Genomic DNA, 25,809 nt, shown 5'->3' on the forward strand with positions numbered 1-25,809 from the left:
GCAGTTTGTTTTTATTTGAAACTGTTGTTGGGACCCTGCCTTCTTCATCTGCTATCTTAATTGCGTTTAATTGAAGGTTTACAATGTACAAGGCTTATTTTTAGTAATCAAAGCTACTTAGAGCACTACACAATGTTCGACAATTAACTCATAGGTTGGAGAATATTTAGGATACACTAAGGTGAAGCTGATATTGTCAATCTAATGCATGATGACAAGAAATATAAAAGGAAAAATGCATACCATAATTTGCTGAAAAACCTCAAATCAGGAATCTTGGAAGGGTTTGTACCTCTTAGTGGGGAGGTATTATTTTATTGGTCTGATAACTGAAATTTCAATAGAAATGTTTGGAGGCCCCTTGGATACATTGAATATTCCTTACAAAAGTAATTAGGATTTTGTGAGTGCTCAAAACTTGGATCTTGAGCAGTATGAGAATATAACTGAAATATGTTAATTGAAAGTAAAACATTTTGTTATATTTTGGCCAGTATTCTTATTTTCTCTATTTTATGGTTTTAATTTCAAAATTCACTATAACAATGAATTTGAATAACTAACTGTAAAACTAGAGTGAAACCCTGTATTTGATTTATTGGAATTTATATATTCCTTCAATAATAAACATTTTTATCACATCTCAGTAGTGACAGAAATGTAAATTACTTAAACCAGGAAAAGATTAGTGCTATGTAATGAATGCATTGTATGACTAGGAGTTGGCTACATAATGAATTGTAATAACACCGGAAGGAAACTATTCATGTCACACATAAGTTGACATTATGAAGAATGAAAATGACTTTGACCCAAATATGATGAATCATGAAAAATGCAAGAAGTGGTGACTGACAACTGGGGTCATTTGCCCTAACTTAATGCAACAAATATGGTAGTAATGGGCACAAAAATAATAAGTAGTGTTGACTCAAAAATAACTTGATTTCCTTCAAACAATTTTGAAGTTGGACATCTGTTTGCACTAGTTGAACAGTGAGGCAGGTCAGATAATCATGTGTTTAAGTTTTCCTCAGTTATTTGGGAACATGCATTTTATCCTGCTTGACAATTGAAAGACACAAAAAAAGAACATATTCAATTGAGGGCATAATAAAAATTTTGGAACAAGTTTATTCTCATGATGGAATCTGTATTGATCTGGCGAAACATCTAACATTCCAGGCCTCTACAATTAGCACAATAGTGAAAAATCATGATTCAATTCTGAAACATTGAAACCAGGGTGTTCATTCGTACAAAAAGAAAAGATGTAATAAAGTCTCAGTATGAAGAATTACTGAAAGAGTGATTTTTAAGTGATGGATAATCAAATATCCCCATAAATGGTATCATGTTAAGAGAAAAAATATTATGCATTCCCAGAAGATTTGAAATAGAAAATTCACAGCATCTAGTGGTTTGTTGGATAGGTTTTTAAAATATGCACAATCTTGTATAAAAGGCTGGTGAAAGTACATGAAAGTGTTGACGTGGAGACTTCAACTCTGTAGGAGGTGTCAGAATTTAATTAACTTCTTAAAGGGTATAGCCCAAACGATGTTTTCAATGCAAACAAGATTGTTATTTTTTAATGTGATGCCAGCAATGAGCTTGAGAGGAAAAAAATGTCGTGGAGGGGCTCTCCGCTAAAAAAGATAATGTCTTATTAATCAGAAACGCAGATAGAAGTGAGAAACTTCAGCCACAAGTGGTTGGTAAAACATAAGAGTGCATTCTAGGTCTAATGTGTAAAAACATGGCCCACTAGATATACAGTACATTCCAAAGCATGAATGACCTCAGGAAAGTTTGAGGATGGATTTCATGCTCGGAATGCTAAAATGGGGTCTCTGAACATGGAAATTCTGTTCTTATTGATCAGTGTCAAACCCAAAAAATCCACCAAATGCCCACTTAAGAAATGTACAGCTAGAGTTTTTTCCTGCAAATTACACTAGTGAGCTCCAACCCCTGGATTTAGGTACAATTCACTCATTTAAGGTGCATTGTGGAATAATGATTGTTAAGAAATTCGTATATCTGCATGATTGTGGTAGGAATATAAAGATAACCAAAGTAAATGTACTGGCTGATTTACTCTACATATCATGGGCTAGGAAACAAGTAAAGGAATCTAAAATAGATGATTACTTTAAGGAGGCTGGATTTTATTTTGATTGTGAAGAAGAAATTCCAATTGAAGTTGCTCATGATGACGATGTTACTATAAACACTGAATTCAGTAATGTACCGGTTAAGGAATGTAATATGAGGATCTAGCCTCTTCAATGGTACAGTGACAATTTCCACTCCTCTCCTAACAACACAACCCAACACCCTGCTCTACAACAAGGCTGTCTTTTACTCTGTGTTCTTCCTTCCTCCCTTCATTCCCTCCATCATCCTAATCCTATTTCTGCCACTTTCTTGTTTGCCTAGCATTCTCCCCTCTTTCACAGTCCTCAGCATCCAATAGCCAGATCCCTCGCACAAATCCTATGAATTAAATGCTACAGATTCTTCATCCCACCTTTTCTTACACCTTTAAGTACGAGGGTCATCCGGAAAGTAGTACCCGTTCGTGAAATTAAGACACAAAAGTAAATATTAACAAACATAAAAAATTTTATTTGAAAGAGGATACTTTAAACTACTTCTCAACATAATCTCCAAGCAAATTAAGGCATTTGTCATAACGTGTGACAAGTTTCTGTATTCCTGCTGCATAGTCCTTCGCCGCCAGCTCATTGATATACGCGAGGGACCCATCTTGCACAAATTTTTGCATAATGCAGATGGTGTTTAACAATTTCATGAACAATTGTTCGAGAAACATTGGGAAAATGCTCACAGATGTCATCAATTGTGACGCGCCGATCGTTCCTCACGAATTCGTCAACTGAGCTCACCAGTTGGTCTGTAATGACAGACGGTCTCCCCGAACGCTCATCGTCGTGTGTGTTCCCCCTCCCCATGTTGAAGTTGCGACACCACCGCCGAACAGACGACTCGTCCATTACATTGTCTCCATACACCTCCTTTAATTGGCGATGAATATCACATGGGCGAACGTTTCTTGCATTGAGGAATTTAATCACTGCCCTCACTTCACAACTGGCGGCGTTCTCAATTTTTTTAAACATTGTAAACAATCACAGAAACAACACAGGCAATGCTAGCGTCACGCAACTTGGCTCAGAGAAGGCAGACAAGCCACTGAAGCTATCTGACCTCGTCCAGCGGCTACTCGCGTCGTCAGCACTTCATGCGGCACGAACGGGTACTACTTTCCGGATGACCCTCGTAGTTCCATGGGAATTACCTAAATACCTTCTATGTGTAAGCTTGCTGACCTAAATTCTTTACAGTACTTTTATATATTCCTTCCATCGTGTCTCTGAACTTTCTGGTTCAACTAATATTTTTCTTGATTTATCTCATATTGTTAGCACATATTTTCCCTCCTTGCCTCCTGAAAGTGTTCCCATTTAGTACACTAATTTCATCTTTCCTCTGCAAACTTTCCATATCCTCGGACTGGGTGTTCCACCACTCTTCCCTTGCTCTATTTGTTACCCACTTCAATTTATTATTTAAGTCTTTATACTTCTTTCCACTTAACTCCTTTATTAAGATAGAAAGAAAGACTCGTACTTTTCCACAGATTTTATTTTTACGTTCTTCCGTTACCTTCTCTTTTGTATCTTTCTAATAATCTCATCCATAATCCATGGCTTCGTTGTTCTCGGTCCTATAGTTCCTTTGGTGGCTTTTGGTATCCCTTCTTTGTCAAAACAGGCGTCATATATCCCATTTTCGATAAACAGTAAAAACAAAGACAGCAGAAACTAATATAACTGGCACCATATGCACAGCTTGACGATCCACCGAGCATAGATGGCTCATTGGGTCTCATGCAACTAGCGCTGCTAGTGGGTGCGTCTTGGCCACTATAGTACACATCATGGCCACCAGATTTCAAATTTATTTTACAGACTATGTAGTTTGAGTTTAACTCACAGAACCAGAGAGAATGTGTAAAGAGTAAAACCTTACTATTTCAGAATTTCAAGGGACTAAAAATAATTGACTCCAATGGAACAGTTAAAATTAACTTTTCATAAACAATGTAAGAGTTCTGTATTTGGCCATGAAATTTGTGGCATTTAATATGTGCATTATAAAACTAGACACATTGATCTGGCAAGTATATACCATGGTACGCCATAAATGGGCCAAGCGCCCAGATGGAAGGGGAGACCAAATCGTAGACCACATTGTTTTTATTACTGTTTTTATGACCAATGTCAAGCATTGTATTTTCCTCAAAATGGATGTAGAAATCATTTGCTTTATGTACATAATGATAAGTTTGTCATTAGCTCCTCATTGAAACATCAATACATTATTATATACTAGGAAAATTAGCAGCCAACTTTACCAAAAATATTTACTCAGAACCATCTTAAATTCCTGTTCATAACTTAAAAAATAATTTCATTTTCACTCTGTTTACTCACTATTTGAAGGAAATAATTATAAGCCTATTTATTGGCATGTCAGATCACACCCAGGAAGCAGTAAAATCCTTTTTCAGATACAACAATAAAAATGAGGACTTTTCAATACCAAGAAAAATGCTTCACTTCCTCCGAACAATTTTTCACCATAGCTCATGTTCACTTAAGCCACTTGAGCTCATGCTCAAGTGCTAGTACATAATGTACAGGTAGTTGAACAAAATGCCTATTCTGTCATGTCTTGTCAGAATTGTTGGATTGTAGCAGTGCATGTGCCTGAGCACTAAGGTCGAAGCTGGAGTCATTTAATGGATGCTCTCCAGCAGAGACATTTCAGGTGAACATTGGTTTTGAGACTCAGTTGCGGAACTCTAAAAGCAATTGGATGAGGTTATTTTATTTAATTTTTTTTTATTTAATAATAAAAATATAAACAAAATGTCTAAATTTCTCGACTTTAGTACTTAAAAGCAGCTACCTATCCTTTTTGTTGTTGGCCAAGCATTGGCGTATCTCCATAAATACCTCTATACTCCAGGTAATGATCTCTTTTACGTACGTGCAGGTAGCTTATTCAATGTTGATTCTTCATGCACATCCAATTTTGAACAGTCTCTATTGGATCTTACTCCTTGAATCTTAGAATCATGGACAGTGTCCTGCTTTGCTACAATAGCTGGGCTGGATGGTGTTGGCCATTTATATGCATCGGCAGATGTGATTGGCATGTGCAGCTCCTGCACAAACTCTTCTTTGGCTTTGGCTCTTCATTTTATCATTAAAAAATTTAGCTCTTTATTTCACCATAAACACAGCCATCTTGTAAATAATATTTTCCTTTTTGTGAAAATTGTTAGAATGTCAAATTTTAGAAGCATCCATTGAGAGTACTTATGATAATACTGTGAACCTTGAAATATGATTGTTTTCAGTGATAACTGGTATGGAGATGCTTTGTGGGCATAAAAGTCGTATTCTAAGAGTTAGTAGCTCAAATTCTGCAACAAATAAAGGATTCCTTAAAAAAATCTCAAAAATTGTTATTAACATATAAATCATCTGTTCCAATCTCATACCAGAATTAATGAACAGATAGAGTTGAAATTTGTTACATGCATTGATGATGGACCTTGAATACATTACTAATGATATTAATATATCAAATAAAGTACGTTTTGGATGGAAATAATGTGAGAGGCTATCCAGAAAGTAACCTGTGTTTGCATGTAGGGAGCAAAGTAGTGGAAGGAGCTGAATGTTTGCTGTATTGACACCCACAAACGATAGGGCAAAATGCTTCCAGCTACAGTTTTGGAAGACCGCGCTGCTTGTTTGTTTACAGTAGCAAGTCAAAGTGAACATTACAATTGAATATCCCACCAAATGTGAAATCCATTTAGTGATAAGGTTTTTGCTGGCAATAAACTTCAAAGCTGCTGACATTGAATGGGAAATATGTGCTGTGCGCGAACTAAGTGATGAGTGACAGTGTTGTGCGTCTGTGGTGTTATGAATTTAAGAGTGAACAGACAAATGCCCATCATATCCAAGAACTGACCATCAGTCAGTACCGACCAGTCTAGCCTTGTTGGCTGACCACTACGCTCATCTAGTGCAGCCATTTTTAGATTGAATGGACCACTGCCTCACTCCACCTTCCCTCATTATTCCATTTCCATACAATTCACAAAGTTGCCTAAGAATTTCATATTGACTTGTGGTTTTTTGCCAGTAAAAACTTAATCGCAGATTGTGCTTCACAACTTGCGGAATTTTCTATTGCGGGGCACATTTTAACAGTGAGCAAAGTAGAAGAACCTTTCTGTTCACTATCACAGTAGAATGCGTACTTAGTAGGGATGTTTAGACCCCTAGATGGATGCTGCAGCCCTACCCACAGCCACACTAGGCCGAAACGTAAGTTACTTTCTTGACAGCCCTTGTTTATCTAAACTCTTCTGTATCTCTAAATTCATCTACCACAACTCCAAATAAATACTCTTATTATAATTAACCATACTTCATGTCCACATACATTTTGCTTCCCTTCATTTCATCCTACATGCCTATTTCTTTCCTGCCTCTACCTAATCTATTCAGAATTTTACCAGTCTTCAACCATCCGTTGGCACACAGTATTCTAAGTATCCATTTGTTTTGTCACCTTTGGATTTCAACCAACAATCCCCTCCTTCCTCACCATGCCCAGAACTTCATTTATTTTTCTTTCCATCCATTTCACAATCTCCATCATCCTCCACACCCACATCTCAAAAACCTCCAATCAATGCCTATCCTCTTGCCTCAAAACCAAGTTACCACACCATAAAATACTATGCTTCATTGTATAGATAATAGAATTCCAACAGCAATTCCACAATTTAATGCTACCTGTGGAAGTACTGTTTCTATTATCTATACATAGGAGAAATTCCTTCAAGTAACAGCGGAAACAGTGTCACTCTGCTTCATGTTCCAAGGTTTCCTTAGTATGTTTTTAAAATCCTCACTTATGATCCCTGTCATCAGTGCTACCCTCTTTTTAAAAATCTTTCTTACCTAATGCTATTCCTGTTTCAACATCCTGATTACGATGTCCCTTCTTCCAAAATAGGTGAACTACCGGCTTCAGTTATGTCCCTCAATTTTAATGTTTATCTCAGGCCTCTTATTTCACGAGAATCTCATTACCTTTGCTTTGGCTCATTACAGTTTTTTCTTTGCCTTGAATCCATCACACCGATTCTGTATTAAAATTGCAATTCATGGCCCTAATTTTAGCCTAGAAGCACTTTACAATGATGCTTTAAATTAAAACTTTCATTTTAAAACAATTTTCATTTACTTCCATAAGCGTGACTTTTTTAGCTAAAATTACAGGTCTAGAAGAGAAATGCAAATTGCATTGAATTTTCTTAACATTGATTCCTTTTTTGGATCTCACTAAAATTTCAGAGCATTTTGTAAATTTTATTGCATTCTTATTTGAAGTTTTGATGATTTTCATTTACATTCTCATGATTGATCTCTGGAGAAACATTTTTTTCTTTAAGTGAATTAGCCCATCTAGGATCTGGAATTATATTCCTTCCTTGGATTACCTCAATGGAATACATGAAAGTGATTTCTTTGGGGAATTTTTAAGATCCTGCAAATATGCGATAATTTTCTAAGGGCATTACAGACTGGGTTCTAAAATCAGAGGTCTTCGTCACTTTTGTGTGAGTATTTAAAACTTATAGGATTATTTTGACCCCGTTCCCACTCTCCTTTGAAAGAGCGATATGCTTCTAGATGGCCTTAAAAAATTGGAGTACACGTGTAGTGGAAACGAAAAATATTTATCCCAGCAATCATAACAGAATCATTTATGCACCCACTTTATTTGCTTATGATTTTTCTTCAACAACACATTGAGTATTCCATAAATCAACAAACGCGTTCAAACCATCATTATTACATCATTTATTCTTATCAATCCTAAGTTTTGAATTTCACATTTTTCGTCAAAAGGGAAATCTATCTTATCTTCTGTACATATTTTCCAAGCTATTGATGTCACGATTGCCATGGGATAGGATTAATATAGGTTGGTGGTGGGTGACTGGTAGAGTCATAAAATCCTGGAAAGGAAGGGTAAAGTTTAGTTAATAAGTAATTATTAAATTTGCCGTTAAATGCATTTTCTCCCAATTCTTCCAACTTGCCAATGACAGAATCACCAACGTAAGCATAGGTGATTCGAGGTGTGATGGGTCTCTGTTTAGCCTTATTCATCCATTCTATTTGTGCTTTTTCATTCTTTTTTCTCCTCATTTCCTTCTGAAGTTCTTCATATTTTTGTAGTTGTTGATTATATTGGACTTGACCTGAAAAATTAATGCAGGCAACTTTTCTTTTGGAAATAGTAGAGTGATTGCCATATCATTTTCAACTTGTTTGTAATTCAAGCAGCACAAGAAAGAGCAGTGGACAGAGACTTACAGCAGTGATTGGCAAAAAGGGAGTTACACAGCTCTCCTTATCCAATCACCAGTGATCTATAATTTATAAACAAGGGAATAATAAGAGCCATAAAAATACACATGGATGAAAGTAGTCAGGGAGCTGGTAATGTTGATTTGGATAAAAAAATTAGTCATCCAGTCAACAAAGGAGCAATTATATAATCACCGTGGGATATATAGACTGAAGATAAAGGAAATGGTGAGATTTTCAATGAGGAGGAAGAATAAGAAAAATCGAAGTTGATGAATTTAGTCATTAGGACACCATTTATTTAGGAAAGACTTTTGACTTAACTGAAGTAATAATTAGCCCAACACCTTTTTGGCATCTGGGACACCTTTTACTCCCATGCTATATTTAAAAACATGGCCACCTAGCACCTTGTGTCCCTGATGATTTACAGAACAAGTTGTGTACTGTAAAATCAAATAATCAATTTACTTATATCAAATGTGCAAAAGCCTAAACTAGGGTTGCTTGATTGCATCAGCATGCACGATAGTAACAACTGTTCCTATATTCATTTAAGTAAAGGTCACAACTTGATTTAGTTGTCATTTTGGAAATGAAAAATAGTAACTTTGTGATTCCACTGAAAAATGTTTATTACGAGATGACCCAGGTTTTGATGTTCAACATCGAAACCCGGATCGTCTTGTATTGAAAATTTTTCAGTGGAATCACAAAGTTAATATTTTTTATTTCCAATATGAATTGATTCCATAAAGTTATGCCGGGAAACCATCAATTAGTTGTCATTTATAGACAATTAATTTTAAGATGCCCAGATTCACATCAAGCATTCCATGTGAATGACAAAAATCAATTGTTAAAGAATGCTAGCCAATAGCTACATAATTCTAGACTACTGGTGCATTTTGCTTTCAAGTTTCATCCAGAATATGTCATGTGAAGACTGGTGTGCTACTGACAATTCTACCAAAGGTATGGAAGCATGGTAGAGTGAGTGCTCTGAGTGCTCCCATTCCAACTTGAATGCTCTGGTTGCACGTGGCACAGGATTTATCTTGGTGTCAGAGCCAGTATAAATACCAAATTAGGATTATGTAACTTAGCATTTTATAATTACAGCTATTGTGGCATATTTTAGTAGACTGGGTGAAGTCATTGATATCCTAGTGACAACATTTTTTGAGATAGATGATGCTACAAACCTCTGTTGATGTAACCATGTAGCATTTTTACAAATTTGCTTTTTCTTTCTTTGTGATTTTGATTTCAATCTAGACATTAAAATAAGAGTAATTGCAGGCCCAATTCTCCCTGCAAATGAAGATAACCTAAAGCAATGATCATAGGAAATCATTTTATATTCTGCTAACATGAAAAGTTTGTGGACAACCTGCTTGCCTGCAATCTTGAAAGCTGAGCTCAAGACATACCTTGTGCATTGGCGGTTGTGGGTAATGGATTCTTAGTGTTTAGTGAAATTTGATATAAGCCGCTGGAGTAATTATAAACTCAGTTACGGATACATATATTCATGGGGTAGCAAAGAGAGACCACTCTGATAAGATAGCCCTTGGTTGTATGAGGTGACTAAAGAGAGAATTGCAGAAATATACTGTCTTTGGGAAATAAATGCCACTAACTATTATAAGAATTGTTTGTTTCACATTTTAGTTCCCCAGGAAAAGTGGTGCTCAAGTTGCTACTTTTAAGCAGAACATGATTTTAGAACATTGGTGACAAACTTGTTGCAAATGTATATATAAGTAAATGTTAGAAGTAGTATTAATGAGTTGTAGTTCCCTGAATTGTTTGCCAATTTAATGTTATTTGTGGTAATAATCATCTAAGAAAGACTAGAAAAAATAATACTGCTTACTAGGTTTTAAATTGATTCTGACAATATAATAGAAGCTTCACCTCTATATCCAAAAAGAAATTACACCATCACAGGCCTAACTCTCCCATAATAGAACACATCAAAAATGACTTTTGGAAATCAATACACTGATCTTATTGTGATATAAATAGAATACGATGTTCAATAAACAATTCCATCATATTCTACATAAATGTGAGATATATTTTTCGATCTGCAAGGTGTATGAGAGATGTTAAATACAAAATCACCTAAATTTACAAGTTAACTTGAAAGGAATGCAATGAGCGTGCACAGTTGAAGGGATGTGAATGCATATAGAAATTGCCACATTATGGTAAAATTTATGTATTTATGTGAACATTCAATTGTCCATGCATGCATCGAAACCAGTGGAGCAATTAATCTGAATGAATTCTTACTCTTTCTTTCTTGGAGTTTCTTTAAGTACCACTTTTCAAACCTATTGTCACCGTGGGAATCTGTGCTCCTCTTATTATTCTCCTTCGATTCTGCATCCTTCTCTTTTTTCATCTTATTTTCCAGCCTCTTTTGCTCCAGCCACAATTTTTGCTTTCGTTCATTGTCCTCTGCCTTCTTTTGCCTAAGCTCTTGTAGTTTTTTTTCTTCCATCATCTTCTTCTCTTTTTCAAGCTCTGCCCTCTGTCTTATTTGGATTTGCTTCATCACAAACCATTTCTCCCAGGCAGTCATTTCATGCATTGATTTATCAGTGTCTTCAGTGAAATCTGGACTATAACTGACATCCGTTTCATCTATTTTATTTGTTTTGGATGCTGCTGTACTCTTGCGGAGGGCTGAATTTGATTTTGAGTCCATCGGAGGGGTCGATACGTCACAGTAAGTGGAGTTACTTGTTGATTTACTCTCATTTGAATGGTTTTCTACGGATTTTGATTTAAGAAGTGATTTTCCAGAGTCATTTTCTGATTTTTTCTTTAATTCACTTACATCATTTTTAAGGATTTTCGGGTGGTCAGAGGAAAAATTAAGTTTAGCAATGTCCAATTCAATTTCGCTTTCAATGCCATCAAGGTCTTTTAAAGCGTTTAGTACGTTGGTGTCATTGGCGTCACTTTCATCAGTAGAATTGCGTTGACTAGGGTGTAACATTTTTAAAAAGTATCTTCGTACTAAGGAGGAAAAAGCTTAAAATTAGTCTTTGCTGGAAATGTATTTTCCCGTTGCCACACAGTAATCTAATCACAAGGGTAGTAATATCTGCGTAAAATATATGGTTACGTCGGAAGCACCAGTGATGTCGGTGCTACTTCGTGTTTGGTATATTATGGCAACGACAATTTCGTTCCTGTCCGAGGAGACGGAACCCTTTAGTCAAATTGAAACAAGCTGTCCCAAGGAATTGGAATGAAACTGTTGCCGCAAGAGGGCAACGGATGCGATGGAGTGCTTACAGCATCAAGCGAAAAACCATCGTTGAAGACATCACCAGATTTTGCCACTAAAATATTTTACCTTTTTCGGAATCTCTAAAGAGATATTCTGATGATATGACTATTAAATCGATAAGACCGTTCTTAAGTGGGTCTTCAGCCTGGAGTCTTTAGAATTGCGTCATTTCATGGCATTAAGAAGTCGAGTTTCGGCAGAAATTGGTTCTATTTTATCTTTTGAGACGAGACCAGTTCTGTTTAAGGTCTATCATCGTCGACACACTGCAGTACTAAGGATTCGAGTGACTAAAGACCCATTGCAGAATGGTCTTAAGGGGACCCTTAAGAGTATTGCCTTAGCCAATTGGTAATATAAAAATTATATAAATCTAAGAGTTTTTGAAGAGCAACATGCTGTAGACTAAACACTCATTCCAGATAAGTATTTAGCTAAATATATCAGTCCAGTATAAATAAAAAAACTTACAAAGATGCGTCCTTAGTTGAATTCGTAAATAAATTTTAAAGTAAGTAACTACTTAATTAAAAAGGCACCTATTTTGAAATGCCAGCATCCTAGTTACGAAGTTCCACACTAGAACAATTGAATAATGAAATGAAGTCTTTCTGATCCTAATTGATAAACATGATCAAAAATTCATCATTGTTTAGAAAATTATTTATTTTTAATTTTAAACACTGCAGCATATTAAATAGCAATCAGAAGTAATACTGAAGTACGCTCCTACGAGTAGATGTTTCACCAAATGTTCGCTAGGTGTCAGTAAGGTTTCTCGACGCCATATTTGAACATGAATACCACAACTCGTGCAAGTGTTTTCGGCGGTTATAGCTTCGAAGGGGAGTCGATCGGGGATTTCAGTGAGTTTGATTCAACTTCTGTTGTCTTGGACTATCAGAACGAAAGGTAAGTTTTTTATATTTATACCACCTTATGAATCCTTGGTGATCCCGTCCTGGTTTTCGTTTATGTCTAAATTTAGAACAGATGCTGGGTAAAACTTTTATGCCAGAGAAAAAGAATGTCGGGAGTGTTGTTGTATTTAATGGAAAATATTTGGTAACCGAGTTATTACTTAAATGTTGTCAGGGTTATTTCAATTGTCATCGCTTCGTTTGTCTCCAATATCAAGACTTCCTTAACTTCTTTATCCCGTTTTACATGATGGTTCACCATATTTTATATATCTCTTTCGGGAAAAGTCTCCGCTTTTAGACTGGTCATTGTTGTAATCAGCAATTAAAGTTTTATGCGCAGAATGGGGCTTGTTCCAAGATTTTTGGAAAGATGAACCCAGCCCGAGGAACGTAAACATTACGGGCCAATGACCAACCAATTCTAATAGATTTTTTTATCACCCACTGATATATTACTGTTAGGCCATTAGTCATTGGGCGATGAATCAGTTAAAACTCAGATGCATGTTAAGGTCGTCTTACGCCACGCCCCTTTTGAGAAAAATAAGGACAAGTTCTTGTGGAAGTGTTGGGTCTGTGATGAGTGAGCGCGTGATGCTGATGTTGTTTTCGTTTTGGCTCGGGTCCAGGATGCACGGGCAGAAGCTGTTTGCGGAAAAGTGGAGTAAATTTATGCTGGTTGGGAATCTAGGGTATTAAACTTCTTGGGCCAAGTTTTATCAGATGTTTGAAGAGTTTTAAATGATTGTTTCGGTCATGCTTCTAGACGTCAATTTTGTGCCGTCGGGGGCTGTGAACTTCGGTGATCACACTGCCGTTACATACTCGACAGTGCGGGTTAATTTGTAGTTCCTTTGTTATGAGACGGATGGCCTGGAAAATAGAATGACCTGGTGTAAAATAATTTTACGTTTACTATTGCTGTGAAAATTAGCAATTGGACACTAGAATTTTCCACGTATATACCGAGTGTCAAATTAGGATTATGCCTTGACGTCATTTTTAGTTTTTCTTTCTGTTAATGTAAGTGTTCGTTAGAGTAATGGATCTACCGTATTATTACTCAGGACAGGCACTGCCTCAAATGCGGAATTGGTAGATGTGTTTCATGCAACAGATATTTTCGTGTTCGAGTGCTCCCATTTACTTGAATTGAATTATTATCTGTTGCACGTTTAACATGCTGCAAGGGGAAATTCTATTTAACGTGTTGTATTAGTTTTCCCTTTTGATAATAAGTCTCACCCTGGGAGAGCAGGAAGACTAAAATTAGCCACCGAGTTGACGTTAGAAAATTGCAATGATGATGATGAGCATTGTTATAACTTATTACATTTTTTGAGTGCACGTAGATAATAAAAATGTCGTTGTGCCGTTCACTTTCATTTCGAGAGCAACTAAGAATTTCGACCATCATATTAGTATATCTGTGTCTCAATTGGGGAATCCGGATTGCCTGCTAGCATTTGATCAGGAGTCTCGAAGAATGAATGAAATGAATGTATGAAAGTAAGGTTTCATGGGAAACTCCGATTTGGATGAGGCTTCATTTATTCGGAAGTTTACTTGATTGATGCAAGATCCGAAAGCCCTAAAACAAGTTACTTTGAGCTAATTAATTCTGCAGTTAATTTTCTCTCCATTTTCAGATTATACAGATATTTGATCCTCTGACGCGGGCGGACCTTATTCTAATCCATAATAATTTGTGGGGAAAATGAAATCTTGAATATATCTATTCCCCACTTAATCTCTCTAATTTTATTGATATAATCTCCCCTACCTTAGTGCGATTTTGTTCATGACACATTTTCAACATCATTGCTAAAGAGGCATCCTTCCAATGTAACCAAAAGATTTAATTTGTAATTTAACCTTCGCTTCGTGAGTGACTCCCTACCTAGCTCCTCTAATAAGTTTGATAGGCTGCTAAGTTTATCGTAACAACGTTTTACAAATATTGCTCCTCTACGCTGCGCGCGATTAAATTGGGCAATCAATCCAACTTCATGAGGATCCCATATATTAGGAAGCATATTCTAAATGAGGCCTAACCAGCGAAAGATGACATTTCTGTATGACCTTTTCATCACATTTACCCAGTTTTCTTCCAATTAATCCTAATTTTTTGTTAGCTTTTTCATATATTCCCCGTATATGCTGCGCCCAGGAGAGATCGTGGGGGAGGGCAACGCGCAAGTATTTAATCGAGTCGATACATTCCATTTCGGTTTTCCCGATGTAGTTCGGGAGGGAATTGTTGTTTTCCAAGAAATCATCCCCATGTACTTTTTAAAGTTTAATTAAGTTTTATTAATGAATAGATTTTTCAAGTTTAATGATTGTACGGCATTTTGTAGTGTCAGCTGTTGCATGGAATGTTCCTTTACTTGCGTAAGTTACATTTCGATATCACTTCCATCATATGGAGAGGTCGACAGTTTCAGGATTTTATTAGGCGAGACAGTGATTCCACCAAGTAGACAATCAACTCCCAGTCCTGCGATTCAAGGGTGGTAGGGCAAATGTTCTCTCGAAGTACGCGCTTTCGTGGTTCGATCAAGGCAAACGCGCTCGTAAAATAAATTTTCATGGGGTTGTCGTCCAAAAGTTTTTTTTTTAAGTTCAAGGCAGGCTTCTGTCACGTCATTAACCGATCACTTTCCTTTTGTGCGGCATGAAGGGTGCTTAGGGGAAGGTGGAGCCCATCACGGGAGGTGGGGGGATTCCACGACCTTAGTGGTCTACCGCTGCAAAAGTCTGTTCCGAGGGCGCCAGGTTCAAGTGGACCTCCGCCCCCCTTCTTCGTCTCTTCTCCTTCTTTTCTTTTATTTAACTTTTTTTCTCGCGAAAGCTCTATCTACAAGGGGTCTCATTTCATGTTGAACTTTGACCTAAATGGTTGGGGAAATATGATTGCTTTTGTGATACTGGTGGTGAGCAGTACCATCTGTCGGCGAGAGGGGAGGTCTTCTGCTGGATGAAGGGTGAAAGCCGTGGGCGTTCTGATTTCTTGTTAAAGGCCGCTTTTCTGCCCGCTTCCACACCATCTCATTTTTGTAAAAATAGGGAGCCGGCGGTGTCTGAGAATGTTTGGAAACGAGCCATCGGTCAGCACGTTTATTGAGAGAGGGAGAGTTTTATATTTTGCGCTATGAACAATACCAGCTTACGCCTGTATTGTTCTTGACGCAATGAAAATGTGTTTCGCGTTTCATGATATATTTGCCATCTGGTTTCTTGCGTATGGGATTAGAAATATTACATCCACTTCTGCTTTGTCTAAAGGCCTTAGTGTAGCCACATCTTAAATTGCCGCCATTTATTGAGTAATGATTTATAGTTGTTACGTGGGTCTGGCAGAGTACCTGACTGCTACTGACATTTCTCAGTTTTCGGCTTTCCTCGGATGAAGGGACTTCCATTTTTTCCCATTTTTTAATTTGGTTTGAGCATCAAGGGCGCACATCTGGCCGTGCGTCTGGTCACCTGTCGCTCCGTTGGGTGTGGCCTACTCACATGTGCTCTTCTGCGAATTAATTACGACGTGATCGAAACTTTCATCATTGCAATCGATCGGTGAGGTTCTTAAGATTTTCATTATCTTTCCGTGTGGTAGATTGAAATGTTTGCTGTTTCTCTTTGAAAGAAGAGACGGCCGATAGGTATCGAAATAAATACCCCGCAATCCACCAAAAAGGTGTATCGTAGGGGGTGCAAGCACCAGGTGGGAAGGGTAGATGATACAGAAGGATATGGGAGAGGAAGGGAAAATTAGTTAGGAAAAAAATTATGAAATAACTTGCATATTTCTATAGATATTGAAGGAATACTTAATTAAAAAGATGGGTTAATTCACCTATTAAATTAGTTATTTGTTGTACGAAAAGAGGGAATAAAAATGACCACAACCTTTTATAAGATAGGTCTCCATCATAGCAAGACAGGTCATGCAGAAATGAAAAGTAAGAGGGGTAAATTCTGTTATCTCATGGACATGCAACTCATGGTGTCCGCCCCTTAAGTCAAAGGTAGGGAATGTGACACACCGCTGTAGGCAGCGGACTGCGTGAGGTGACCCCCCTCCCCCCAAAGATAGAGACGTTGGATGGAAGGAGAAGCTTGAAAACAACCAAGCAGGGCAAGCAATACTGTAAATGGCAGTCCCATGGGGGAAGGGGTTTGACAACAAATTGCATTTAGATTGCAGATTAGTGAAAGTGCATGTATTTAGGTAAACTTAAGTATTCCCTAGACGCTGTGGTTGGCAAGTAGGATTTTTACTATCTCTAACCCTACAGTTGCTATTTCGTATTGTTCGTGGGAAGGAGGAGTCCTTATGTCTGATGGCCCTGGCATCCATTTCTAAGACTTTATATTCATGATTCAACCGACCAATGTATATTGGAGTGCGGATAATTTGCGAGACCTCGGCGCTGAAACCTCGGCTCTGGAAATCATTTCTTAAGTTTAACCTAACATTGAATCGTCAATCTTCTAATGACTCCCAACCCAACTCCAGAAGCATTTCTGTGACCTTTTTCTTTTATCGTAACAGTTTTGCCCGCAATGCGTGTAATAAATCCCAATTTTTTATTTGCTTGCCCGCAGATTTTACGTATGTGGGTGCACAAAGTTAAGTCGTTAGTTATATTAACACCTAAGTATTTTACCCTATTAACTACGTCTAGGTCAACTTCAGCTAGTTTGTAAACAAATTCCATTGACCTTTCAAAGAAATATACCACCGAGTATTTGTAATGGTAAAATGGCAATCCCCATTTTGTTCATCATTTCGAAATGCAATATAGGTCCTTTGCTAAATATTTGCTTTGATTCATTAGAATACGAAAAGAGCCAGTAGCTTCGATTCTACCAGATGCATAAGTAGAATTTTCACGGCGTTGACCAGCCAGAGAATTTGTCACCTGATCACACTCTGTTGTTATTTTAGAATTATAATAGCTTGTCACCTGCACATTTTGAAATCCGCTCTCAATGAATGGTCTTTCAAGCTTTTCGCTCAGCTGTCGCATAAATTTACGCTGCTGTTTCGTTTTTTAGACTAACGCTTATTATTTTCATAATAAATGATATATGAAGCCGAAGAACAAATATCGTGCTCATCGAAGCGTATTACTGACCGCAATCGCAGTGTGCGACGTTGCGTCGTATGTTTGGTAATCCCCTGGTCCATAGTATCAGCGTCAGCATAATGCTGATTAGTATAATACGTTATTGTATGTGGACTCTTTCTAGCATCGTCTTGAACAGCTGTATCCACATGGCTTGTAGATAGTGGAATCACGGCCTTATTTATGAGCCGAGAGAAGCTAGATTGGTAAAACGTTGTTGTGGTAAATGAAGTAGCATATCTAAATAATTAGAGGAGATAGGCTGGGAATCACTAACGGAGCGAAGGCTAAATTACAGATTAAATTTCTTGCAAAGGTTGATAGGATACCTCTTTAGCCATGATCTTTTATATTCATTATTAGCGACGTCGGTAGGAGAGGTCATATATGTGAAATTCGACAGATTAAGTGTTCGAAAAATGGATTTAAGATGTCATTTTTCCCACGAACGATAGGAAACCAAGATAACCTTTTACGACCGCGTCGGGGGGGGGGGGGTATTTTAGTTCAAATATAGTCGGGTGTGTATCCATCCCCTTCCGTACACCCAAGCGGTGTCTTGTAGGATACTATGTCATAAAATAGTAATATATATATATTTGCACACATGATCAAAGCATAACTTTATCGTGAAATTCAAACAGGAAAATACAGCTCTCGTGTTTCGGGTGGTGACATAACTTTTGAAATATATGAATGGCTTATTTTACCCTAAAGAACCAACAATCGCTAACTTCTTTGAAAGCAAGAATTCGGAATAAGTTAGTGTAGTGTAAAAATTATCCATACATATATTTCTACTGCTTTCTGGGAATGAGACTCCACGCTCTTAGATGATTATTTCTCCTTGGTTTTTTCTCGATAGTTGCTTGTTTTTCCGTTGTGAGTAATGCCTTGGAAAGGATATGCATTGTCAGAATCGCAACTCAACCAAATTTTATATCCTATATGGCTGGTTTTGATCGTATATATTTCGTAAATCATGTTCGACTTGGATAAGGATTACGCTGCTCTTTGTATAGTTAGAGCTGAACGAGGCTATGCAATACAAAAATACAAGTGGTACGCAGTTTTTATGTTCATGCATCAAAATAAATACCATGGAATAGATTTAAGTCATTTAAATAATCAAGCAATGAAAAAGACGGCAGTCGGGTGCCTCGGTTGCGAGAAAACGTTGTTTAAGTTGGTTATGAACACAGGGGTTAATACCTCAGTATAGACGTTCGCCCCATCTTGGAATTTGGAGTTGACAACGGCGGTCTGGAGTTCCTCGTCGTCTTCAAATCACTGTCTACCAAGGCACTGTTTCAAGTGCAAGAAGAGGAAATAGTCGCTAGGTGTAGGGGTGAGAATGCCGATAACGATTAAAAACGCTCGTACACTCGACCTTTTTCCCTTTTTGTTGGTCGGTAATCATTTAAGGGACCCACCGTGTACACGTACACAGTTTTTGATATCCGAACCTTTTCATTACAACGTGTAATTAGTGGTGCGTCCAGTATGAGGAAATTTATCGGCCCGTCACCGATAAGATCTCAGTTCTTGGTCTTGTTGGACGATTTCATCGGTCTGGAAATTGGGCCTGCCACTTCGCTTTTTGCAATGAATACTTGTGCAGCCATTTATAAAGTCTCAACACCATTGTTTTTCCTGCCCTTCACGCATTGCTGCATGTCCATAAACGAGCCACAACCTACGATGAATTTGGGGGGCTGATCCTTTTGCGCACAGAAATCCAATCACAGCATGCACTTCTTAACCAGCGGGAGAAACGATTTTCGCGGGCAAATTTATCTACATTCACCGACTAGTAAACGATTACTGAATCAAAAAAATAACTTCAGTAACTTTGGAAACAATCAATGGATGGCTCTGCATGCGTACACATTTGTTCTACAATATTCCGTCAATATTTTTGCATAGGAAAACTATAAACAATCGTGGCTGAGTCGTGGCAGTCCATAACTCTCGAACGGGGCCAAAAACGACTGAGGGCCTGGAGCCACCAGCCACCAACCTTGCTCCCTCCGATTGATCGATTGAAGAGTCCCGAGAAGGTAATTATGACGGCCGGAGGGTTGAGTACATTCGTTTTAAGACTTACGTACTGAGATTTTAATCCATATGAGACTAGAAAATTAGGTCTCAAAACGTCCGCGCCAAAATCTTCATCCCTGTAAAGCATTTTTAAATAGTCGGCGAAAATAATTGAAGGATTGCCTGAGAAACTTGTCGGGAGTGGGTAACATTCGTAGATTTACAACTGTGGCAAGCGTGGTTTTATCACCAGCTCAAAAATTGAGTGATCGGGAAGAGGCGTGCCAAAACAATTAGCAGTTTTCCCGCGGTAATGTACGTAGTATATCGGAGGAGAGGTCGACGACCTCCCACGTCATTCTTGTTCCGTCGGATTTATTTCATTGCGTCTTTTTACGAGGTGTCGAGACGACCCCACTGGGGGCGTCTGCCGTGCATTTTCCCCGTTAGTTTGGCAAAATACTTCATGTGTTGTTTTAATTGGTGCCCTTAGATGTGATCATTTCGTCGGAAGAGATGAGCGCGTGGCTTCGCTCACGCCGGGCCGGGTGACTCCGCCTTTTGTCGACGCGAAATCCCCCGAACAAGCCGCGGGTTGGCGACCCCTCGAAAGGACAAATGCATCCTTTGACCTTTTCGCCATAATCGTAGGCGTTCCGTCACGTCCCTCCGCTCGCTCCCGGAGAGATGCCCTCTCGTCATTCTTTGATTTGTTCCATCCCCGCCCACCCCTTGCTTAGTCATTTCATGCTCGGGGGAATATTTTGAAAAAGTGCCTTGGTATCGTGGAGGCAAGGGAGGAGGGATCGATGGCTTATTCCCTCCCACGCTTCGGGGATTATTTTCGTGCGCGTGTCGCCTTTCTTTTGTCGGACTCAGGAAATTCCGTCTCTCTCTTTCCCCGCCTGCCAGTCGAGTCGAGCGAGACGAAGAGCAATGCGTGCCGGGGGTGGCATTTGTCCTTTCATCCCCTTTTATGGGGTCGCTCTCTTCTCCTCTACCCCGCCTACCATTCGGGGAGAAGAATGCCGTGACCATTATTCCCATCTTATATTTCATTATCCGCCGGGTATGTCAGCCTTCCGGATCCGATTCCTTTTTTTCGTCTCCTGTGCATTTCCTTAAGAATTGTACATATGTGCCTTATTTACCCTTTTTTCTGCCTTGAGAGCTCTTCTATGTCCTTCGCGCCAATCACTCTTCCGATACTGTGAATTACTATCTGATTTTACGCGTTTCTTAACTTTATGCCATTAACTTTTGTTTCCTCATTTATTCATTGCTTGGTCGTTTTGAAATATTGTCCAACAAACACTCAATGATATAATATTCATGTCGTAATGGAAATGTATGTACGAATGCAATTCATTTCCATTTAATTATTTTATCTCGACTCTAGCCACTATCGTTGAGGACGAGAAAAGTTTGAATAAAAGAATGTTATTTGTAATTTTCTAAACCTTTCCACATAAGCCAGTCATGGCACTCGAGTGTGTGGATCGTTGTGTTTGACATGCTTTTCTGCCGTGGTTGGCCCTTGGGGTGGGGGTTACTTCGAGACTCTCGAGTTGATCTGTGGTATCAGGGAGGGATTTATGAGGCCCCCGTACTATAACCGCGAATAACACTCCCTTAGGGGGACGAGGGAAGGAGACAGGGATTCGCAACCCGCGTGTCACTCGCATTTCACCATCACAACAACCATGGCCTACAACTCCAATGTTTTTGATTGAAATATCTTGATGTCAGGTGACTTCATATCTAAGAGTGCTTTATCAAATATGGGTTTATAGTTACTGACAGCGAAGTAAAGTTAAAGACAGGGGTCCGAAACCCCCATATCATTCGTTTACTTTACGGCACCTTGGGTGTGATGCCAAGGTGTCAAATTGAATCTAGCCTGTCCGAAATTATACTTTTAGTGACGTACACGTGTATCTATATTTTAATATATCTGGTTCGACTGGGGAGTGGGGCGGTCTTAGGAATAGAGAAAGAATTACGCTAAGAAGACGCCATTAAAAAGAGCAATAAAATAGAAGAAAAGTAGGCTGTCTTATTTTATATTACGTTGCTAGCTGGTCTGATTGATTCTCGTAGCGATTGTTTCATTCTTGGTATACTTATATTTCTTCCGATGACCGAATTCAATAATCTGAGGATATGTCTCTTTTCTATATTCTTACCATCACTCCATTGTCGTAGCATTCGTGCCGGTTATTACTTCTATTTCCATAGTTCGGAGCGGACCGCTTCCGTTCGAGCGTGATGTGTGGCGGACTGGGGAGAGGATTCATCTACTCGTACATGCTATGCAACGCTGGTGCGACACTTGGCAATTAGAATGAAGCTTAAACAAGTGTGTATTCATAAATTTTTGGAAAAAGAGCAATTCCCTTCCGAACGCCTACTGCAGTGGTAACACTGAATAGAAATGTGTAGACTCAATTAAATACCTAGGAGTTACCCTCACCCACGATATTTCCTGGGCGAAACACATTCGGGTAATACAGGTATATGGAATAGGTAACAATAAATAAAGATTCATTGGAAGAGTTTTGGGGAAATGTGATGAAAAGGTTAAAGAGAAATGCTATGTTTCACGACTTCATTTTTACTTCACTTTCATCTTTCCACGAACGATAAGAGATCATAATAGCATTCGTTGTACGGTAGGGTCATGTTCGGGTAACAATTAGTCTGGTGAAAGACTCTCCATTCTCGGGATGTCACCGCGTAGGTTGTTTTTCTGGCAACAGTTTCGCCCGTGTTTCAACGAGCGTCTTCAGGTCGAAGGTCATCTTCGACCTGAAGACGCTCTTTCATCTGAACACCGCGAAAATCTGCGATCCCAATTAGTCTGGTGTGTATTCAATCCCTGCCACACACTCAAGCGGTGGCTTGCGGGGCACATAAATAAATAAAGTACATCTACAAAAAACTCCGCAAGACATCGCAGGGGTGTGTTAGATCACCACCCATAAAATAGAATAAAACCATATGCAAAACCAACATCTGCATGCAAACCTACCCCCACGGAGGCTTATATTCAGACATTCATGCAAATTTTGTTTTATTCATGCAAAAACGTTTAACTTACACGCATGCAAATACATATATTATCAACTAAAATTAGAGTTACGGTAGAGTACGGGAAACGGGCGAAGAGCAAAACCTTCATACGTTCTTGCTTTAAGACTACACGACTAAAATCCTAGCATGCGGAAGCGAGCAAATTCAGGCGAATTTTGCGTTATAAGGAGAGGAATAGAACGCGTATTCTCTGAATCGACATGACATAGAATGGAAGAAGCTCGTCGGATGTCAGGTGGAGTTAGAATCATGTCAGGTGCCCCTGACGTCATGAGCCAACCACTATCCGCGAAGAAGATAAATTTACAAAGAGGGAAGCAGTGCGCGAAGATACTTGCGTGTCCCAAGCTCTTTGTTTTGTAGGCGTGGAAAAGACAAACGTAGAATGGAAACCTTTGAATTCTGCTGCTGGAGGCCAACTAGTTGATCAAATGGACCGACAGAATTAGTGGTACACAGAAGAGTAGAGGGCAAGGGGCAATATGGCGTTCTATGAGAATTAGAATAAACCGGTGGATTGGACCCATAAAAATGAGTTGTTACGATGGATATTTCGAGGAAACGATAGAAGGGACAGCCCCGCGAAGAGGGATGGGAAGAGTGGGCATGCGGGGGTTGGTGCACTGGCCCAGCATCCGGCCGGGGGCTACATTGAACTACGTAGAAATGTTATCTTCTGCTGGTTTGGCCTCATTTGGAATATGATACCAGTATATATATGGGATCCTCACGAATTAAAATTGATTGCCGAATAGGATCACGTGCAGCTTAGTGGAGCTAAATTTGTAAAACGGTTTTATGATAAACTGAATAACGTATCCAAAATTTTAGATGATCTAGGCTGGGAGCCACTCACGGAGCGAAGGTTAAATTACAGATTAAATCTCTTGCATACTTGGAAGGATGTCTCTTTAGCAGTGATGTTGAAAATATGTTATTACCCCATTATAATACGGTAGGAGAGGTCATGGCAATAAAATTAGAGAGATGAGGTGTAGAGCAGATAAATTTAAGATGTTATTTTTTCCACGAACGATAAGGGATCAGAATAACATTGCCCAACCGCGGTAGGGGTAAGAGTATTTCGGGTCAAAATTAGTCTGGTGTGTATTCACCCCCTGCCACACACCCTAGTGGTGGCTTGCGGGACACTTAAAAAATACAAAATGACTTATGACGAAGGACGACGCATAGTGCCGCTCGAGACGTTGCGTGGGGAGGAAGGCCCGTCCTTCGCTGGCCCGTCGCGTCGCCTCGGTCAGCGTACTCCCGGTGCGGTCGACGCGGGCTCATTCGTGCCCTTCTTCCAGAGGAGACGGGGCCCATCTAGCCGAAGCATAATCGCCTTATTCACGCCCCTATTTTGTTTCCGTTGGGTGGTGGCCGCGGGTGTCAGTGGATGTGCCTGTTCAGAGCGGTTCGAGGCACGTGGAGATCTCCGATAGCCGGGTCACGGCGGTTAGACAAGGAGTAGGAAACGAAAGAATCCTACCGGTGAAAGCTACCGAATCCTACCGATGCTTGAAAGTTTGGACTTGAACGCACCGCGTGCTAACCCAGAAATAGCGTGGATTGGAATCAGTGGCTGGCGCAAATACTAATTAATAATCGGTGAAAGTGCCATCATGGGGACGACCTATTTCAGATTAATCTGTTCTCCACACCACTTGATCATCGTTTTGTGGCTTCTATGAATTTCATTATTTAATCTTTAAAACATTCATGTTTTTACCATTATTGCTTTAGTGGTACGACGCAAAACTTTCGGTGGCTTGCAGAGTACATGAATAAATAAATAAAAACAGGTCGCATTGCTGAAATGTCCATCTGAAACGGCTCCAGGTCTACCGTAATAAATTAAGGAAAGTTTAATTTTGGTTTGACAATGAAATATTTACTTTATATTCATATTCAATTTATAAAATATGTCACACACTAAGTATTTTTCTTTAGCCCGTTTAGAAATGTATATATCTGCCAAGGGATTTGGAGCTTATTCAGCCTGTTGTCGTATTCTTGTGGTATAAATTCGTGCACGATTCTCTGTTTGTTGAGCTGGTGCCTTTATTGTATTATCGATAGCTATATTGGACTTCGCCTTCTCTTGGTTTTTATTCCTCAATTCGTCTCAAGATTGATTTAATTTAATAGTTTTCAAGGAGCCGTAATGCACATTCTGTGTTCACTTGTTTTTTCTATCGTGGTTCCTCTTATTTCGTCCTCTCTTGCTTGTTTATGTGTATGCACATGCAAAACACGCAACCTTGGCAACTCTGATGCACGTAACGGATTGTATTACATTTCACCAATAAGACGACATTAGAAATAAACCCGGATCTCCTTTGAGAGGTGAAATTCGACGAGCGTTGCCCAATTGATCATTAGCCAATTGGCGATGTGTAGACTACGTCGGGAGAAGTCTGTTGGCTTTTTTTGAACTAGGGGTACCAGTGGTGAGTGAGGCGATTCCTTAGCTCGCCTCCGCGTTTAAATCTAATTCTTCTATCATTGGCTTTGGTTTTTCTCTATTGATTTAAAAAAAATCCCCCTTTAACATGTACGCGTGTCATTGTTTTAATTTTGACAGTGTGGAGAATCCGTTGATGCATAAAATTCTTTTGTTAATTGTCTAACGTGGGCTAATTAGATATTTTAGACGAGACCATAACTATTGCGTTTTGTAGAAGAAGGATTTCTTAAATTGTCGTAGTAGCGGCCAACGCTGATATTCCAGAGGGTATCTTTTTACACTCGTGTCTCGTTACTGCTTGCTATAGCAATTTCCGGATTAATTCATCTCGAATTTG

The 25,809-nt window shown here is 38.9% G+C and overlaps 2 protein-coding genes across 6 annotated transcripts in view; one reads left to right on the top strand and one right to left on the bottom strand.

Annotated features, from left to right (window-relative positions):
- Positions 1–7,887: 7,887 nt before the first annotated feature.
- On the bottom strand, positions 7,888–12,383 carry LOC139692049 (coiled-coil domain-containing protein 34-like). 4 transcript variants are annotated; one of them, XR_011701711.1, is made up of 4 exons: positions 12,283–12,383; positions 8,508–8,563; positions 8,231–8,392; positions 7,888–8,146 (listed from the first exon to the last, which is right to left on the bottom strand). XR_011701711.1 is itself a non-coding variant. In XM_071590066.1 (4 exons), the coding sequence occupies exons 2-4, from the start codon at positions 11,512–11,514 to the stop codon at positions 8,082–8,084; spliced, it is 939 nt and encodes a 312-aa protein (XP_071446167.1). In that variant the 5' UTR covers positions 11,515–11,534; positions 12,283–12,383; the 3' UTR covers positions 7,888–8,081. The 4 variants fall into 4 exon arrangements, 1 of the variants encoding a protein (XP_071446167.1); XR_011701713.1 differs by lacking the exon at positions 12,283–12,383 and adding an exon at positions 9,707–9,725; XM_071590066.1 differs by lacking the exon at positions 8,508–8,563 and adding an exon at positions 10,803–11,534.
- Positions 12,384–12,596: 213 nt separating this feature from the next.
- The window catches only part of LOC139692456 (transmembrane protein 47), a 987,299-nt gene continuing 974,086 nt past the window's right edge, over positions 12,597–25,809 (top strand). The window contains exon 1 of one of the 2 annotated variants that reach the window (XM_071590667.1): positions 12,597–12,723. In XM_071590667.1, coding sequence (XP_071446768.1) covers positions 12,608–12,723 — 116 coding nt within the window. In that variant the 5' untranslated portion in view covers positions 12,597–12,607. The remainder of the gene's footprint in view (positions 12,724–25,809) is intronic. The other variant, XM_071590668.1, reaches the window with a different exon arrangement.

This window comes from Hetaerina americana, unplaced genomic scaffold (genome assembly GCF_022747635.1).
Source record: "Hetaerina americana unplaced genomic scaffold, ioHetAmer1.1.p SCAF_4, whole genome shotgun sequence".
NCBI lineage: Eukaryota > Metazoa > Arthropoda > Insecta > Odonata > Calopterygidae > Hetaerina > Hetaerina americana.

Bases quoted from the DNA above. Each gene is read 5' to 3' on its own strand.
- LOC139692049 (XM_071590066.1), bottom strand. From the start codon at position 11,514: ATGTTACACCCTAGTCAACGCAATTCTACTGATGAAAGTGACGCCAAT. The intron at 8,393-10,802 runs GTAAGAATTCAT...TTAATTTTTCAG, and splicing joins GAAACTCCAAGAAAGAAAGA to GTCAAGTCCAATATAATCAA. The intron at 8,147-8,230 runs GCAAGTTGGAAG...CTTCCTTTCCAG, and splicing joins CGTTGGTGATTCTGTCATTG to GATTTTATGACTCTACCAGT.